Here is a 19719-nt window from a genome sequence, read left to right on the forward strand (position 1 = left end):
GTGAAGTTTCCATGCCCAGCGAAGGGTACTGGGCTCCCTCCCTGCCTGAGCTTCCAGTGTTAAAATACACAGAGCAGCCATAGGCCCTCTATTCTTAGGGTGTCAACAAAGATTAGCTTACATGTTGTTTTTGTCATAGTCATGCCTATGTAAAAATGCAATTAGCTCTATGTTTAAACTGTTGATCATAGTGGCTGTGTTGTTGCACATTAACATGACCACGTCACTGTGTACACCAAACTGAGGTCGTCCATATCTGGACTCTTTGTTCAACTGTTTATTGTTCCACCGACCATCTGCTTATGATTCCCCTCCTCCTCAGTCACTACCACCCCACTTTCACTTATACAACCCCTACACATACAGACACACACAGCCACAAACGCGCACGCACGCATACACACACACGAGACCCTCACCAGACACACTCCACAGCCAAGTGAAAGGACCAGACTATCTTCAGTGTCACTTAATTTATGTTCTCTCTCTCCCTCCTCTCGCTCTCTCTTTCGGTCTCTTTTGATTTCTCTCTATCTCTCTCCCTCCCCCCTCTTTCCCTCGTTCTCAGAGCCATCGTGGAGAAGTATCTCCTGGAGAAGTCTCGTCTGGTCTCCAGAGAGAATAACGAGAGGTAAAGGGCAACAGCAGGGGTCATAACCTTTGACCCCCAATGACCTGTGGAGGCCCTCTGTACAAACAGATGGAGCTTCCCCCGGGGTGCCTTTTGATAGTCAGAGAGAGACATGCCATGTCCAAGGGTGATTCTCAGACCTAGACACAGAGCTAACTTTCTACCCAGCCTGAATATGTGCCAAAGAGTTGTGATCAATATGGGAGATTATACTTATTTTTTTGATGAATACATATTTAATTGATAATTTATTTACCCGGGATAAGCACTGTAGTCCTACTATTTCTACTTCAAATGCCCTGGGTGGGGTTGGCATAGCCTGTACATAGAATTAACCATTGGACTATTATTCATGTTATTACTCACTAGGTATGTGTCAGAGAGTTCTAGTATTATATGATAATGGACTAGTCCTGTTGTTACTCATATACCAACATGTCTGTTGAAATGAGCTTCTGTTTTCATCATGTCTGTCTGCCTGTGATGTCTGTGAGATTCTCAGAAGTAAACATGAGAACTCATAACGCCTGTGTGCTTCTGCAACAATGCAAGCCGACCGGCCGTCTGATAGCAAGACTGGAAAAACTGATAGCAGCATTCACGCTGATTACTAAACTGGCACGTTATATACACAGAGTCAATGTTGGGTCAGGGAAACTAATACTACCACAGTGTTGACTTTTGATTCTCTTTATTCCAGCATTTAAAAAAAACATCACCTTTTAAATAACTTAATGATTTATTCACGCCAGTTAAAAATACATAACCTTCTGTCCACCAAATAACAGAAGCAAACAAATAAGAAACGCAAAAACCACATTGTATCCACTGACCAAGCACACCAAAGACAGCACGTGACGTTCCATTGTTCTGTCCCCCTTCAGGAACTACCATGTGTTTTACTATCTGCTGGTGGGAGCGTCAGAGGAGGAGCGCAAGGAGTTCAAACTGCTGCAGCCTGAAGATTACCTCTACCTCAAACAGGTACTGTGGACACACACACACACAGTTAAAATGTCAAATCTTATATGATTTTGCTTGTATAGTATGTTTATTTCCTCTATCCTAAGCAGTATATGCCTAGTTACTGTACACTCCCCCTGCAAGAAAGAACCACATCCCCATTAGCTAGTCCCTTAGGTGCCCTTGACGGATGTTCTGCTGTGTTCTCTTGTGTACATTACCTTAATTATCTTCCTCTACCGGATGCCCTTGACTACATATATTTAGAATACATTCCCTTGTACCCTGATTCTCATTATATTCATGGGTTGTGCGTGTCTTAATAATCTCTGTATTTGAACTGGCTCAAGGTAACATTCCCCGTCTGATTCAGTGTTAGTAAATCTGGTATGCGGAGTCATTGTCATGCAGTGAATGGCCTGCATATCATTTTATATTTGACATTTTAGTCATTTAGCAGACGCTCTTATCCAGAGCGACTTACAGTTAGTGAGTGCATACATTTTCATACTGGCCCCCCGTGGGAAACGAACCCACAACCCTGGTGTTGCAAGCGCCATGCTCTACCAACTGAGCTACACAGGGCTATGCTCTGTTCTCTGCACATATGTGCACTGCATGTTAATGAACCATTCTCTCTCTCTCTCTGTCTCTCTGTCTCTGTCTCTGTCTCTCTCTGTCTCTGTCTCTCTCTCGCTCTCTCTGTCTCTCTCTCGCTCTCTCTCTGTCTCTCTCTCGCTCTCTCTCTGTCTCTCTCTTTGTCTCTCTTGTTCTCCCCTTCCCCTCTCTCCCCATTCTGTCTTCTCCCTCTTCCTCTTCCTCCACCTCTCCCTCTCTCTCTGCAGCAAAACTTTAAGATAGAAGATGAGGAAGACCTGCATCATGACTTTGAGAGGCTGCAGCAGGCCATGGAGATGGTGGGCTTCCTGTCTGCCACTAAGAAACAGTGAGTGAACATGCCCTGGTCATGGGCCGTAAATCTACACCACTAGAGTTAATGTCTATCCCTTACACACCATTCGATCCCTTAAATGGCTGCCTATACGTTAGTCAAATACAGTAGGTCATATAGATTTGCATACTGTAGTCAGTTGTATTACTTGGAACCTCTACAAGCACTGCCATTAAACCCTTTCCTCTGAGGTAGTAGTCACAGTAGTTGGCAGTGATGTGTCGAAACAATGGAAATAGAATGTCTCTTCTATTCATTTGGATTATATGGTATGATGATTATATCCCTCGTCTGTACACTGTAGGATCTTCTCTGTGCTGTCGGCCATCTTGTACCTGGGCAACGTGACTTACATGAGGAAATCTACAGGCCGAGACGAGGGGCTGGACGTGGGACCCCCGGAGGTCCTGGCTACCCTCTCAGACCTGCTCAAGGTAATAACGTCTGGTCTGCTGTTGTAGTCTACACCCCAATCAACCAATAGTCTTTACTCTGGGTCCTGGAGGGACCAAGTACTTTTGTCCCGACCATATACTAACACTTCTGATTCAGCTAATGAAGGTCTTTATGATGAGCTGAATCAGGGCCTGCATTCACAAAGCATCTCAGTCAGGGTTGGAATGCTGATCTACGATCAGGTCCCTCTGTCTTATTCATTATGATCTAAAAGGAAAAACTGATCCTAGATCAGCACTCCTACTCTGAAACACTTTGAGAAAAACGGGCCTAGGATTATTAGTGGTCCACTCAGACAAAGGTATTTGAGGTTGAAAGCATTACAATAACCTAAACATGTGGCTAGGTATCTGTTTCATCATAACTAACATCCCAAACAGTGAATGTATTTTATTATTGTCCAGTGAAGATGGTTCCTCCCTAATGATTATACAGGAAGCCTACTCTCCACTAAATCAAAGTATTTTATTGTCCGTCCCCAGTAATGTCGCAGGCCTTGAGAATTGTGTGTGTGTATGTAACCTCCCAGGTGAAAGAGGAGTTGCTAGTGGAGGCGCTGACTAAGAGGAAAACGGTGACAGTCAATGACAAGCTGATTCTGCCCTACAGCCACAGTGAGGTAGGCAACCATCCACCGGTCTTCAAGGCCTATCATTATCTTAATGGGGTTATTCCCCAGGCTAGTTGTGTGTCACGTGGCGGTCTCGTCTATTTCCCTGTGTCTGTCTGTCTTCTCCGTCTGTGTCTGTCTTCTCCGTCTGTGTCTGTCTTCTCCGTCTGTGTCTGTCTTCTCCGTCTGTCTGTCTTCTCTGTCTGTCTTCTCCATCTGTGTCTGTCTGTCTGTCTTTGTCTGTCTTCTCCGTCTGTCTGTCTTTGTCTGTCTGTCTGTCTGTCTGTCTGTCTGTCTGTCTGTCTTCTCTGTCTGTCTGTCTTCTCCCTCTGTCTGTTTCTTCTGTCTGTCTTCCCATTCGCTCCTAATCTCTCTCTGTCTTTCTCTGTCTCGCTCTATCTATCTCTCTCTATCTATCTCTCTCTGTCTCGCTCTATTTATCTCTCTCTGTCTCTCTCTCTGTCTCGCTCTATCTATCTCTCTCTGTCTCTCTCTCTGTCTCGCTCTATCTATCTCTCTCTGTCTCTCTCTCTGTCTCGCTCTATCTATCTCTCTCTGTCTCGCTCTATCTATCTCTCTCTGTCTCTCTCTCTGTCTCGCTCTATCTCTCTCTGTCTCTCTCTCTCTGTCTCTCTCTGTCTCTCTCTCTGTCTCGCTCTATCTATCTCTCTCTGTCCGTCTCTCTGTCCGTCTCTCTGTCTGTCAGGCCATCACAGCGAGAGACTCCATGGCCAAGTCTCTGTACAGCGCCCTGTTTGACTGGATTGTCCTGCGCATCAATCACGCACTGCTCAACAAGAAAGACATGGAGGAATCTGTCCCGGTAAGAGAGAGAGAACATGCATGCACTTAGGAATGCAGCTGAGAGTTTCCCCTCTCCAATGTTTCGTCAGGGCCAGACATGTCGGAAATTCCTAAGGCCCCAGAAATAACTTGAAGTAAAACATATCTTATTAAGCAATGAATTTATTCAACAATTTTCAAAAAAAATACCTTGCCAAAGCTCTAGTATGATACAAGTGACATTGTGAAGCCATTAACAACGTATCTTTATTTCTGACTGACCTACTGTATGATTTGGTCTGTGCCAGTGTTTGTCTATAGGGGTCCTAGATATATTTGGCTTTGAGGACTTTGAGACCAACAGCTTTGAGCAGTTTTGCATCAACTATGCCAACGAGCAGCTTCAGTATTACTTCAACCAGCATATCTTCAAACTGGAGCAGGTGAGTTCGTCCTGGGTGCCTCTCATAGAAATACACTATATATAAAAAAGTCTGTGAACACCCCTTCAAATTAGGGGATTCGGCTATTTCAGCCACACCCATTGCTGACAGGTGTATACAATCGAGCACACAGCCATGCAATCTCCATAGACAAACATTGGTGGTAGAATGGCCGTACTGAAGAGCTCAGTGACTTTCAACGTGGCACCGTCATAAGGATGCCACCTTTTCAACAAGTTAGTTCGCCAAATTTCTGCCCTGCTAAAGCTGCCCCAGTCAACTGTAAGTGCTGTTATTGTGAAATGGAAACGTCTAGGAGCAACAACGGCTCAGCCTCGAAGTGGTAGGCCACACAAGCTCACAGAACGGGACCGCCGAGTGTTGAAGCACGTAGCGCGTAAAAATCGTCTGTCCTCGGTTGCAACACTCACTACCGATTTCCAAACTGCCTCTGGAAGCAACGTCAGCACAATAACTGTTCGTCGGGAGCTTCATGAAATGGGGTTCCATGGCCGAGCAGCCGCACACAAGCCTAAGATCACCATGAGCAATGCCAAGCATCGGCTGGAGTGGTGTAAAACTCGCCACACTTGGACTGGAGCAGTGGAAACGCGTTCTCTGGAGTGATGAATCACACTTCACCATCTGGAGGATAAATAATGGTCTGGGGCTGTTTACCATGGTTCGGATTCCTTAGTTCCAGTGAAGGGGAAACACTACAGCATACAATGACATTATAGACGATTCTGTGCTTTGAACTTTGTGGCAACAGTTTGGGGAAGGCCCTTTCCTGTTTCAGCATGACAATGCCCCGGTGCACAAAGCGAGGTCCATACAGAAATGTTTTGTCAAGATCGGTGTGGAAGAACTTGACTGGCCTGCACAGAGCCCTGACCTCAACCCCATCGAACACCTTTGGGTTGAATTGGAATGCCGACTGCGAGCCAGGCCTAATCGCCCAACGTCAGTGCCTGACCTCACTAATGCTCTTGTGGCTGAATGGAAGCAAGTCCCCGCAGCAATGTTCCAACATCTACTGGAAAGCCTTCCCAGAAGAGTGGAGGCTGTTATAGCAGCAAAGGGGGGACCAACACCATATTAATTCTCATGATTTTGGAATGGGATGTTTGACAAGCAGCTGTCCACATACTTTTGGTTATGTAGTGTAGATTCTATGTCATTATTTTTCTATGGTGCCTCTCCATAAGGACAGTATAACAGCCCTGATCAATCCTATGTCTTCCCTAACTGTAAGTCTGTTATTGGTCCATTGCAGGAGGAGTACCAGGCGGAGGGCATCACCTGGCACAACATAGACTACACAGACAACGTGGGCTGCATCCACCTCATCAGCAAGAAGCCCACTGGTCTCCTGTACCTACTGGACGAGGAGAGCAAGTAAGGACTTCAAGTCTTTAAAAGAGATGGTACACTTACATTCCAGAATTTTTTTTTAATCTACTGGCCAGGAGTGACTGCAACCTTAACATAGTGTTCATTACTTTGCTATGAGCGACAGTACATTCACATGTTAGATGAGATGCAGGTTTGTGTGGTGTATCTATCACTTCATTCTCTTCCCCCCTTCACTCACTTTCTCTCTCCTTCTCTCCCTCTCTCCAGTTTCCCCCATGCCACTGATGAGACCCTGCTGGCCAAGTTCAAGCAGCAGCACCAGGGGAAGAAGTACTTTGTGCCCACGCCTGTCATGGAACCTGCCTTCGTCATCCGACACTTCGCTGGGAAGGTCAAGTACCAGATCAAGGTAGGGATGGATGAACACCCACCAACACAGTCACAGACTCCTTGTTTACTATCATGTAATGTCTAGGGGGTTGAGGGAGGTTTTTTGTATTTGTGTAACTGTTCACTGTTATTGACAGCATCAATATTATTGTTCAGAACATTATTACTAATTGATGACAAAGCTTCCACTATGAATGTCCTCCTGTGTCAGACTGATTACAAACAGCGTCTTAGTGGCGACTCTAAAACGGCCTCAACATGCTAACCCTCTCCTATGACTTTTCTTGGCAGGACTTCCGGGAGAAGAACACGGACCACATGCGTCCGGACATCGTGGCTCTGCTGCGCAGCAGTGACCGGGCCTACGTGCGTCAGCTGATTGGGATGGATCCGGTGGCCATGTTCCGCTGGGGCATCCTGCGAGCCACCATCAGAGGCATGGCTGCCTTCAACGAAGCTGGACGCCGCTTGGCTGCCAAGACCGCAGGTAGAAGATATACACCTGGCACTGTAGAACAGTGGGAAGATGAATAGATAGATATACAACAGACATAGTACACAACTGGCACAGTGTATAGCTGACAGAGTATTGACAAAGATGTTTGCTACTCAGAAATTAGGTGCACAGGGCTTTGGGAGAAACGGTAGCCTTGAATTTTCAGGGTTTTTCTGTAAGCCTCAATCCGCCAGACTATTTGTGTTGTGTTGACTAGATGAGAAAAGTGGTCCGTTAAATTAAATCAAGGAAATAGGAGCGGCAGGTAGCTTAGTGGTTAAGAGCGTTGTACCAGTAACCGAAAGGTCGCTGGTTCTAATCCCCGAGCCGACTAGGTGAAAAGTCTGTCGATGTGCCCTTGAGCAAGGCACTTAACCCTAATTGCTCCTGTAGTCGCTCTGGATAAGAGCGTCTGCTAAATGACTAAAATGTAAAATGTAAAAGAAATACAAAACAGGGAATTGGCCTCTGAAATAACTGGATTTTGCTGTTTATTTCTTTGACAAGCAGTAGACATGGGGACCAGTCTTCTGTCCTCGTAGAGCCTTTAGGCATCTTATCTAATGATATGTTATGTGTGTCTGTGATCTTGTCTGTGTGTGGGTGCCTGTCTGTGTGTGTTCAACAGGTGTGCAGCGCCCCACTTCCAGGACTCCTTTGGGGGAGCTGCAGAGGTCCAACACACCTGTAGAGAGGATGTACAGGTAAGACCCAGATCCACCACACAGACCTCTGACTGAGGGACACGCAGGGAAGAAGGTAAACTACATTTGTCTCAATATCCACACTTCCATACCACTTAAGAAGTGATGTACATTGAGGGGAAAAAAGTATTTGATCCCCTGCTGATTTTGTACGTTTGCCCACTGACAAAGACATGATCAGTCTATAATTTTAATGGTAGGTTTATTTTAACAGTGAGAGACAGAATAACAACAACAAAATCCAGAAAACACATGTCAAAAATGTTATAAATTGATTTGCATTTTAATGAGGGAAATAAGTATTTGACCCCTCTGCAAAACATAACTTAGTACTTGGTGGCAAAACCCTTGTTGGCAATCACAGAGGTCAGACGTTTCTTGTAGTTGTCTACCAGGTTTGCACACATCTCAGGAGGGATTTTGTCCCACTCCTCTTTGCAGATCTTCTCCAAGTCATTAAGGTTTCGAGCCTGACGTTTGGCAACTCGAACCTTCAGCTCCCTCCACAGATTTTCTATGGGATTAAGGTCTGGAGACTGGCTATGCCACTCCAGGACCTTAATGTGCTTCTTCTTGAGCAACTCCTTTGTTGACTTGGCCATGTGTTTTGGGTCATTGTCATGCTGGAATACCCATCCACGACCCATTTTCAATGCCCTGGCTGAGGGAAGGAGGTTCTCACCCAAGATTTGACGGTACATGGCCCCGTCCATCATCCCTTTGATGCGGTGAAGTTGTCCTGTCCCCTTAGCAGAAAAACACCCCCAAAGCATAATGATTCCACCTCCATGTTTGACGGTGTTCTTGGGGTCATAGGCAGCATTCCTCCTCCTCCAAACACAGCGAGTTGAGTTGATGCCAAAGAGCTCAATTTTGGTCTCATCTAACCACATCACTTTCACCCAGTTCTCCTCTGAATCATTCAGATGTTCATTGGCAAACTTCAGACAGGCTTGTATATGTGCTTTCTTGAGCAGGGGGACCTTGCGGGCGCTGCAGGATTTCAGTCCTTCACGGCGTAGTGTGTTACCAATTGTTTTCTTGGTGACTGGTCCCAGCTGCCTTGAGATCATTGACAAGATCCTCCTATGTAGTTCTGGGCTGATTCCTCACCGTTCTCATGATCATTGCAACTCCACGAGATGAGATCTTGCATGGAGCCCCAGGCCGAGGGAGATTGACAGTTATTTTGTGTTTCTTCCATTTGCGAATAATGGCACCAACTGTTGTCACCTTCTCACCAAGCTGCTTGGCGATGGTCTTGTAGCCCATTCCAGCCTTGTGTAAGTCTACAATCTTGTCCCTGACATCCTTGGAGAGCTCTTTGGTCTTGGCCATGGTGGAGAGTTTGGAATCTGATTGATTGATTGCTTCTGTGGACAGGTGTCTTTTATACAGGTAACAAGCTGAGATTAGGTGCACTCCCTTTAAGAGTGTGCTCCTAATCTCAGCTCGTTACCTGTATAAAAGACACCTGGGAGCCAGAAATCTTTCTGATTGAGAGGGGGTCAAATACTTATTTCCCTCATTAAAATGCAAATCAATTTATAACATTTTTGACATGCGGTTTTCTGGATTCTTTTGTTGTTATTCTGTCTCTCACTGTTCAAATAAACCTACCATTAAAATTATAGACTGATCATTTCTTTGTCAGTGGGCGAACGTACAAAATCAGCAGGGGATCAAATACTTTTTTCCCTCACTGTATTGGCCATGCATTGGGCCCTCTGTTTTATTTTCCTGGTCAGGTCAAGCGGGCAGGAATAACTCCTGGCCCTAGCCATGCATACTAGATAGTATGTTAGTGTGGATATTGAGACATATTCTGGGAGCGTATTCCTCTCCTCCACTGTTGTTTTGGGTGTGATGTCTTGTGTTTGACAGATGGGTCTCTCTGTCCGCTGAGGCACACTGCAGGTAGGCAGGTATTCACAGTGATTACAATCTACCCGAGCACCTGTGGAGCTAAGGCCCAAGGACAATTTTTCTATCTTCCATCAGAAATCCACTTTAAATGCACAACCCTACTAACTTGATCCAAGACAAAGTCATCTAATTAATCTTTACTATAAAGATGGAAGATTGTATTTAGGATTAACCAGAATAATTGAAATCACTTTGCCTTATTGGGGCTCCTCACGGAGAACACGTTGTGGATTGGATAATCAGTCAATCAGTCAAATTGTATTTGTATAGGTCTTTTAAGAAATCCATTTGTTTCAAAGATGACAAATTACAGGGTGAGCATCCGTACTGTGGACTTATCCAGTGTCCCTGCGCCTAGGATGACATGAAGAAGAATCAGACAGTAATATCATAAAATCACAAGATTCTTCTGGAAGTGTATCCGTACTGAGAGACACATGGAACTCCCCCTAGGCCTCCAGTAAATGGAACTGAATGAAACTATTGAAACAGTTGGCTTGTGTGCTTCCTGGTCTCTTGTATGACATCAGCTCAGTCAAATCCGTAGAAATAGAATGATATGTTTCTCTATGGTGGAATGAATCCTCCTTCATCTCATCCTGGCCTTTGCGTTGGATCCCTGCCCCTGGGTGACCCTGTGTGCCGTTCTCTCCCCTCCACAGACGGCTGCTCGATTTCTACTTTGATCACTCTGATGAGCGCCCACTAGAGGCCTTCGAAGACATCTTCGCTAGCTGGTTTTTGCCCTAGCACTACACAGCTGATTCAAATAATCAAAGCTTGATGATTGGTTGGTAATTTGAGTCAGCTGTGAAGTGCTAGGGCAAAAACCAGGACCGATTTTGGGAAACCCTGGTTTATTTCATGAAGGTTTTGCAGCAGGCATATATTTATTTAGTTTGGAAAGGAAAGCAGCCAGACTACAGAAATAAACTTCATGGAAACATCAAACACTGCAAACATTTTCCTTTCTAATCATCAACAGGCTGCATCTTGTTCTTATCTGTTTCCCCTTTCTCTCTATTTCCCCCCACCGTTCTCGCTCTCTGTTTCTCTCTCTCTCCCTCTCTCCGCCACGGTAATCTGTCTCTTCATCCAGGTTTATTATGGTTAGTGTAGAACACTGAAAGGTGTTAGAGCTTCCCTGCTCTGATAATCTACTAATTACTGGGAGGAAACTGGAAAGGCTTTGCACACTAATATATGATAGTACAGCGTTAAGAACACTAATAAACAGTAGTAGTAAAGTTTGGTACATGAATCAGGTCAGGGAAGTGCTATACAGCTCATGTCCTGGAGTAGTTGTGATGAAATAGGGTATGTAATAAACAATTTCCTATGAAGAAAGTTTTAGGAAAAAATAATTGTAGTGTCTAAATGGACCAGAATCCCCTGTTTTAATATGAGCATTCTCAGAGAGGAACTGGGCAGTAAAACACCACCCCATCACCTTCCTTAGGCCCTACCCCTTATGTGTTTTATAGATCTGATAGGTGTAACCAATATGGGGATAGCTCCACCTAGGCTTTCGATAAGCTTAGGGGAGGTTCCTCCATTATGCTTCCACCTATCTGGTTCCTTCAGACCTGAAAATACTGAAGAGGTCAGGGCTTTTAGGGGCTGTTCTTGGACTGGGCTAGTTTGTCTATGGTACCTTTACTTACGGCCCATCCCTTCCTGCCTGACCTCCTTTGGTTTATTAATCAGAGTGGTAAGTACAGTATTATAAACTGTATGGTTCGAGCACTGAATGCTGATTGGCTGACAGCCGTGGTATATCAGACTGTGTACCACAGGTATGACAAAACATTTATTTGTACTGCTCTAATTACGTTGGTAACCAGTTTATAATAGCATTAAGGCACCTCAGGGGTTTGTGATATATGGCCAATATGCCCTCTTAACAACAGTCTCCCCTGTTCTCCACCAGTATAACACCAGTCCAATGACCAATCCTAGTCTGCAGCAGAGTAACAACAGCATGGAGAAGATACATCAACCAGTGAAGCTTTGATTCAGGAATGCATGCTCACAGTACTTACTTACAGGAGTATGGTGTGAGAGAACACAACCTCTCTGTCTCTCTACACTCTCTGCTTTAGCCATGGCTGGGTGGTCTTTGGTATTTTATTAGGATCCCTATTAGCTGTTGCAAAAGCAGCAGCTACTCTTCCTGGGGTCCACACAAAACCTGAAACATGACATAATACAGAACATTAATAGACAAGAACACCTCAAGGACAGAACTACATACATGTTTTTTTTTAAAGGCACACGTAGCCTACATATCAATACATACACACAAAGGTATCTAGGTCAAATAGGGGCGAAGCGTTGTGCCGTGAGGTGTTGCTTTATCTGTTTTTTGAAACCAGGTTTGCTGTTTATTTGAGCTATATGAGATGGAACGGAGTTCCATGCAATAATGGCTCTATATAATACTGTACGCTTTCTTGAATTTGTTCTGGATTTGGGGACTGTGAAAAGACCCCAGGTGGCATGTCTGGTGGGGTAAGTGTGTGTGTGTGTCAGAGCTGTGTGTATGTTGACTATGCAAACAATTTGGGATTTTCAATACATTAATGTTTCTTATAAAATGAAGAAGTGATGCAGTCAGTCTCTCCTCAACTCTTAGCCAAGAGAGACTGGCATGCATAGTATTTATATCAGCCCTCTGATTACAATGAAGAGCAAGATGTGCCGCTCTGTTTTGGGCCAGTTGCAGCTTAACTAGGTATTTCCTTGCAGCACTGGACCACACGACTGGACAATAATCAAGATTAGACAAAACTAGAGCCTGCAGAACTTCCTTTTTTTTGAGTGTGGTGTCAAAAAAGCAGAGCATCTCTTTATTACGGACAGACCTCTCTCCATCTTTACAACCATTGAATCTATATGTTTTGACCATGATAGTTTACTATCTAAGGGAACGCCAAGTAATTTGGTCTCCTCAACTTGTTCAACAGCCACACCATTCATTCATTCAGAACTTAGGGAATGATTTGTACCAAATACAATGCTCTTAGTTTTAGAGATGTTCAGGACCAGTTTATTAGTGGCCACCCATTCCAAAACAGACTGCAACTCTTTGTTAAGGGTTTCGGTGACTTCATTAGCTGTGGTTGCTGATGCGTATATGGTTGAATCATCAGCATACATGGACACACGTGCTTTGTTTAATGCCAGTGGCAGGTCATTGGTAAAAATAGAAAAGAGTAGAGGGCCTAGAGAGCTGCCCTGTGGTACACCACACTTTACATGTTTGACATTAGAGAAGAAGCTTCCATTAAAGAAAACTATTTTAGTTCTATTAGATAGATAGCTCTGAATCCACGATATGGCAGAGGTTGAAAAGCCATAACACGTACGTTTTTTTCAACAACAGGTTATGGTCAATAATATCAAAGGCTGCACTGAAATCTAACAGTACAGCTCCCACGATCTTCTTATTATCCATTTCTTTCATCCAATCATCAGTCATTTGTGTCAGTGCAGTACATGTTGAGTGCCCTTCCCTATAAGCATGTTGAAAGTCTGTTGTTCATTTGTTTACAGAGAAGTAGCATTGTATTTGGTCAAACACAATTTTTTCCAACAGTTTGCTAAGAGCTGGCAGCAAGCTTATAGGTCTACTGTTAGAACCAGTAAAGGCCGCTTTACCATTCTTGGGTAGCGGAATTACTTTGGTTTCCCTCCAGGCCTGAGGACAAAGACTTTCCTCTAGGCTCAGATTAAAGATATGACAGATAGGAGTGGCTATAGAGTCAGCTACCATCCTCAGTAGCTTTCCATCTAAGTTGTCAATGCCAGGAGGTTTGTCATTATTGATCGATAACAATTATTTTTCCATCAATCCCACACTAACTTTATAAAATTCAAACTTGCAATGCTTTTCTTTCATTATTTGTTTTTTTTATGCATGAATACGATGGCTCACTGTTCATTGTTGGCATTTCCTGCCTAAGTTTGCCCACTTAGCCAATGAAGTAATCATTAAAAATAATTGCCAACATCAAATGAATTGAATTGAATTTGTCTTTCTACCCATAATTTCATTTAAAGTACTCCAAAGTTTTTTTCTCCATCATTCTTTATATCATTGATCTTGGCTTCATAATACAGTTTTTTCTTCTTTTTGTTGAGTTTAGTCACATAATTTCTCAATTTGCAGTAAGTCAACCAGTCAGATGTGCAGCCAGACTTATTAGCCACTCCTTTTGCCCCATCTCTTTCAACCATACAGTTTTTCAATTACTCATCAATCCATGGAGCCTTAACAGTTCTAACAGTCAGTTTCCTAACAGGTGCATGTTTATCAATAATTGGAAGAAGCAATTTCATAAATTCATCAAGTGCAGCATCTGGATGCTCCTAATTAATCACATCAGACCAACACTTTTGTTTTTACATCATCCACATATGAGTCACAGCAAAATCTTTTGTATGATCTCTTATACATTATTTTAGGCCCAGCTGTTGGAACTTTGGCTTTCCTGGATATAGCCACTATATTGTGATCACTGCATCCAATGGGTACGGATACAGCTTTAGAACAAAGTTCTACAGTATTAGTAAAAATGTGATCAATACATGTGGATGATCTTGTTCCTGTAGTGTTTGTAAACACCCTGGTAGGTTGATTAATAACCTGAACCAGATTACAGTAAGAAGCTTCCTCTTGAGCAGACAGCTTGATGAAAACCAGTCAATATTCAGGTCCCCAAGAAAGTAGACCTCTCTGTTTACATCACATACACTATCAAGTATTTCACACATATTATTTAAATACTGACTGTTCAGACTTGTTGGCCTATAGCAACACCCCAAAAGAAAAGGCTTTAGATGTGGCAAGTGAACCTGCAACCACAACACTTCAATAACACTTGACATAAGATCTTCTCTAAGCATTACAGGGATATGGCTCTGAATATATACAGCAACACCTCCCCCATAAGCATTTCTGTCTCTTCTATAGATGTTATATTATTGTATTGCTACTGCTGTATCATCAAATGAATTATCTAAGTGAGTCTCAGAAATGGCTAATATATGAATGTTATCTGATGTTAGCAAGTTATTGATTTCATGAACCTTATTTCTAAGGCTACATTTATTAATAAGGGCTATTTTCAGCCCTTTCCTGGGTAGCTTATCAGAGATAGACATAATACTGGAAAGAGCAAACAAAGCAAGAGAAAAATATATACATTCAGCAGTCCATTAATCAATTGGTGTGTGTGTGTGTGCGTGCAGCAGGTCGTCTGAACTGAAGCAGCATTAAACACCAGTTTTACATGATCTCAACCGATCTGTTGGTGTGTTTCTCTTGGGAAGCTTGCTCTTTGGTGGTGGGGTGTTTTTCTGTCTTTCGAGGTGTCCTGACAGCGGTGTTTCTATCCCCCCTCCCTCTGTCCTCCCCTTATGCCCTGTGCCCAACACCCCTTCCCCTCTCCTCCCCCTGTCTCTTACCCTCCATCCTCCTCACCCACTGTGGCCCTTGCTGGGTTGATTCAGGGACATGCATGCCCAGATAATCAGCTCCATTAAGGACTTGCAGCTGGACGGTGAGGACCCTCGCAAGCTGCTGCAGTCCTGGGGTCGCCTGCGGTTCCCTCGACACCTCCTTCAGTGAGTCTGTAGCCCCTTCAGCCCAGCCCAGCTTGTCCTAGCAAGGTCTAACCCAGCTTTAACAGTGCTCAACCTCAGTCCTCCTGGGGGCTGGGGCATCCCATTGGTTGCAAATCTTTGTTCCAGACCAGCACTAGGACACCTGATTTGACTAAGAACAAATAAATACTAGTCCAAAACGGCAACAGAATTATGTATTCAGCTAGAAGACACAATTCCTCATCTCATATGGTTGTTAAAACTCTCAACACGTGACAGACAGTTTAAGACACAGGCTGGGTAATTGGCTGTTTTGAGACCAAACCTCATGAAAAACATGAATCCTAGTTATTTGCAGAAGGCTACCCAACAACACTAGGCTGCTCGTGATAGTGGACTGCAAGGCCCATAGAGACTGGGTTCCAATGTGATGTTGATTAGCATGAGGCTGATGCTGTAATGCAGCGAGGCTGTTGCCCATATGGGCTATAATGGAGATACAGAGGCCTTGATGAAAGCTGAGGATGCGATGATGGCCTCAATAGCACAGCTGCTGCATGAACAAACATTAATCACATGAATGCATTGGCTTCTAGATGAAACTGTAAGAATGTGAAATCTGAAAGAACCCAAACGTTTGTTAGAAATCATAGCTTGTTTTAACTTATATAGAACTATGGTTGTTGGGTATAACATATGCAAGTATTTAACACACAGTGAAGAAACAAAACGAAAGCATTCGGTTGATTCTTCCTCGAAACGTGTGCTGTGTTGACCACACAATTTACACACTGTCAAGCAAATTTTGTCACACAAGCAGTACCAGTCAAAAGTTTGGACACACCAACTCATTCAAGGGTTTTTCTTTATTTTAACTATTTTTGACATTGTAGAATAATAGTTTAGACATCAAAACTATGAAATAACACATATGGAATCATGTAGTAACCAAAAAGGTGTTAAACAAATCAAAATATATTTTATATTTGAGATTCTTCAAAGTAGCCACCCTTTGCCTTGATGACAGCTTTGCCACACTCTTGGCATTCTCTCAACCAGCTTCACATGGAATGCTTTTCCTACAGTCTTGAAGGAGTTCCCACATATGCTGAGCACTTGTTGGCTGCTTTTCCTTCACTCTGCGGTCCAACTCATCCCAAACCATCTCAATTGGGTTGAGGTCGGGGGATTGTGGAGGCCAGGTCATCTGATGCAGAACTCCATCACTCTCCTTCTTGGTCAAATAGCCCTTACACAGCCTGGAGGTGTGTTGGGTCATTGTCCTGTTGAAAAATAAATGATTGTCCCACTAAGCCCAAACCAGATGGGATGGCCTATCGCTGCAGATTGCTGTGGTAGCCATGCTGGTTAAGTGTGCCTTGAATTCTAAATAAATCGCAGACAGTGTCACCAGCAAAGCACCCCTACACCATCACACCACCTCCTCCGTGCTTCGTGGTGGGAACTACATATGCAGAGATAATCCGTTCACCTACACTGCGTCTCACAAAGACACAGCGGTTGGAACCAAAAATCTCAAATTTTGACTCCAGACCAAAGCACAGATTTCCACCGGTCTAATGTCCATTGCTGGTGTTTCTTGGCCCAAGCAAGTGTCATCTTCTTATTGGTGTCCTTTAGTAGTGGTTTCTTTGCAGCAATTCGACCATGAACACCTGATTCACGCAGTCTCCTCTGAACAGTTGATGTTGAGATGTGTATTTTACTTGAACTCTGTGAAGCATTTATTTGGGCTGCAATTTCTGAGGCTGGTAACTCTAATGAACTAATCCTTTGCAGCAGCGGTAACTCTGGGTCTTCCTTTCCTGTGGCGGTCCTCATGAGAGCCAGTTTCATCATAGAGCTTGATGTTTTTTGTGACTGCACTTGAAGAAACATTCAAACTTCTTGAAATGTTCTGGATTGACTGACCTTCATGTCTTAAAGTAATGATGGACTGTCGTTTCTCTTTGATTATTTGAGCTGTTCTTGCCATAATATGGACTTGTCACAACACAACTGATTGGCTCAAACGCATTAAGAAGGAAAGAAATTCCACAAATTAACTTTTAACAAGGCACACCTGTTAATTGAAATGCGTTCCAGGTGACTACCTCATGAAGCTGGTTGAGAGAATGCCAATAGTGTGCAAAGCTGTCATCAAGGCAAAGGTGGCTATTTTGAAGAATCTCAAATATAAAATATATTTTTATTTGTTTAACACTTTTTTGGTTACTGCATGATTCCATGTGTGTTATTTCATAGTTTTGATGTCTTCACTATTATTCTACAATGTAAAAAATAGTAAAAATTAAGTAAATAACCCTGGAATGAGTAGGTGTGTCCAAACTTTTGACTGGTACTGTAGTAACAGTTCCACTATAAACCCAAGGCTGATATGATGAAAACAAGATAGCTGGGAGAACAGGTCTCCTACTCCTATAGGCCCTATGGGTCTCAGCCAGGCTGTCTGATTGGTTGGCTGGATTCCCCCGTCCGTCTGTCCGTCATCCCACCCATACTCCAGGTGCAAGCCCTCATGCCTCATACTGACTGAGAATGACTCACCATACTAACAACACGGCTCCCCCCCCCCCCCGCTCACCCCTAGACCTCCTCAGTGACATCTCTGTGCTTAGCACGTCTCACTAACCTCTCCCTCTCCCACAGGAAAAACAAGAATGCCAAGCAGAAACAGATCATACCTAAGGTAAACTTACAGTTTCATACAATGAGGGAAAAAAGTATTTGATCCCCTGCTGATTTTGTACGTTTGCCCACTGACAAAGAAATGATCAGTTTATAATTTTAATGGTAGGTTTATTTGAACATCCAGAAAAACGCATGTCAAAAATGTTATAAATTGATTTGCATTTTAATGAGGGAAATAAGTATTTGACCCCCTCTCAATCAGAAAGATTTCTGGCTCCCAGGTGTCTTTTATACAGGTAACGAGCTGAGATTAGGAGCACACTCTTAAACGGAGTGCTCCTAATCTCAGCTTGTTACCTGTATAAAAGACACCTGTCCACAAAAGCAATCAATCAATCAGATTCCAAACTCTCCACCATGGCCAAGACCAAAGAGCTCTCCAACAATGTCAGGGACAAGATTGTAGACCTACACAAGGCTGGAATGGGCTACAAGACCATCGCCAAGCAGCTTGGTGAGAAGGTGACAACAGTTGGTGCGATTATTGGCAAATGGAAGAAACACAAAATAACTGTTAATCTCCCTCGGCCTGGGGCTCCATGCAAGATCTCACTTCGTGGAGTTGCAATGATCATGAGAACGGTGAGGAATCAGCCCAGAACTACACGGGAGGATCTTGTCAATGATCTCAAGGCAGCTGGGACCATAGTCACCAAGAAAACAATTGGTAACAGACTACACTGTGAAGGACTGAAATCCTGCAGCGCCCGCAAGGTCCCCCTGCTCAAGAAAGCACATATACATGCCCGTCTGAAGTTTGCCAATGAACATCTGAATGATTCAGAGGAGAACTGGGTGAAAGTGTTGTGGTCAGATGAGACCAAAATGGAGGTCTTTGGCATCAACTCAACTCGCCATGTTTGGAAGAGGATGAATGCTGCCTATGACCCCAAGAACACCATCCCCACCGTCAAACATGGAGGTGGAAACATTATGCTTTGGGGGTGTTTTTCTGCTAAGGGGACAACTTCACCGCATCAAAGGGACGATGGACGGGCCATGTACCGTCAAATCTTGGGTGAGAACCTCCTTCCCTCAGCCAGGGCATTGAAAATGGGTCGTGGATGGGTATTCCAGCATGACAATGACCCAAAACACACGGCCAAGGCAACAAAGGAGTGGCTCAAGAAGAAGCACATTAAGGTCCTGGAGTGGCCTAGCCAGTCTCCAGACCTTAATTCCATAGAAAATCTGTAGAGGGAGCTGAAGGTTCGAGTTGCCAAACGTCAGCCTCGAAACCTTAATGACTTGGAAAGATCTGCAAAGAGGAGTGGGACAAAATCCCTCCTGAGATGTGTGCAAACCTGGTGGCCAACTACAAGAAACATCTGACCTCTAAATACAAATCAATTTATAACATTTTTGACATGCGTTTTTCTGGATTTTTTTGTCTCTCACTGTTCAAATAAACCTACCATTAAAATTATAGACTGATAATTTCTTTGTCAGTGGGTAAACGTACAAAATCAGCAGGGGATCAAATACTTTTTTCCCTTACTGTACATATGCCAGCTACAGTGGGGAGAACAAGTATTTGATACACTGCCGATTTTGCAGGTTTTCCTACTTACAAAGCATGTAGAGGTCTGTAATTTTTATCATATGTACACTTCAACTGTGAGAGACGGAATCTAAAACAACAATTGATTTTTAAGTAATTAATTTGCATTTTATTGCATGACATAAGTAT

General features: G+C 43.6%; 1 protein-coding gene across 1 annotated transcript in view; it reads left to right on the top strand.

The window, feature by feature from the left end:
- The window catches only part of LOC311137333 (unconventional myosin-IXb-like), a 129140-nt gene that overhangs the window by 53860 nt on the left and 55561 nt on the right, over positions 1–19719 (top strand). Inside the window, exons 4-16 of the mRNA XM_084171773.1 lie at positions 569–631; positions 1516–1615; positions 2440–2540; positions 2851–2980; positions 3532–3621; positions 4319–4435; positions 4704–4838; positions 6115–6236; positions 6462–6603; positions 6876–7071; positions 7709–7784; positions 15225–15338; positions 17988–18027. Coding sequence (XP_084027899.1) covers positions 569–631; positions 1516–1615; positions 2440–2540; positions 2851–2980; positions 3532–3621; positions 4319–4435; positions 4704–4838; positions 6115–6236; positions 6462–6603; positions 6876–7071; positions 7709–7784; positions 15225–15338; positions 17988–18027 — 1426 coding nt within the window. The remainder of the gene's footprint in view (positions 1–568; positions 632–1515; positions 1616–2439; positions 2541–2850; positions 2981–3531; positions 3622–4318; positions 4436–4703; positions 4839–6114; positions 6237–6461; positions 6604–6875; positions 7072–7708; positions 7785–15224; positions 15339–17987; positions 18028–19719) is intronic.

This window comes from Coregonus lavaretus (genome assembly GCF_964263955.1).
Source record: "Coregonus lavaretus genome assembly, chromosome: 11".
NCBI lineage: Eukaryota > Metazoa > Chordata > Actinopteri > Salmoniformes > Salmonidae > Coregonus > Coregonus lavaretus.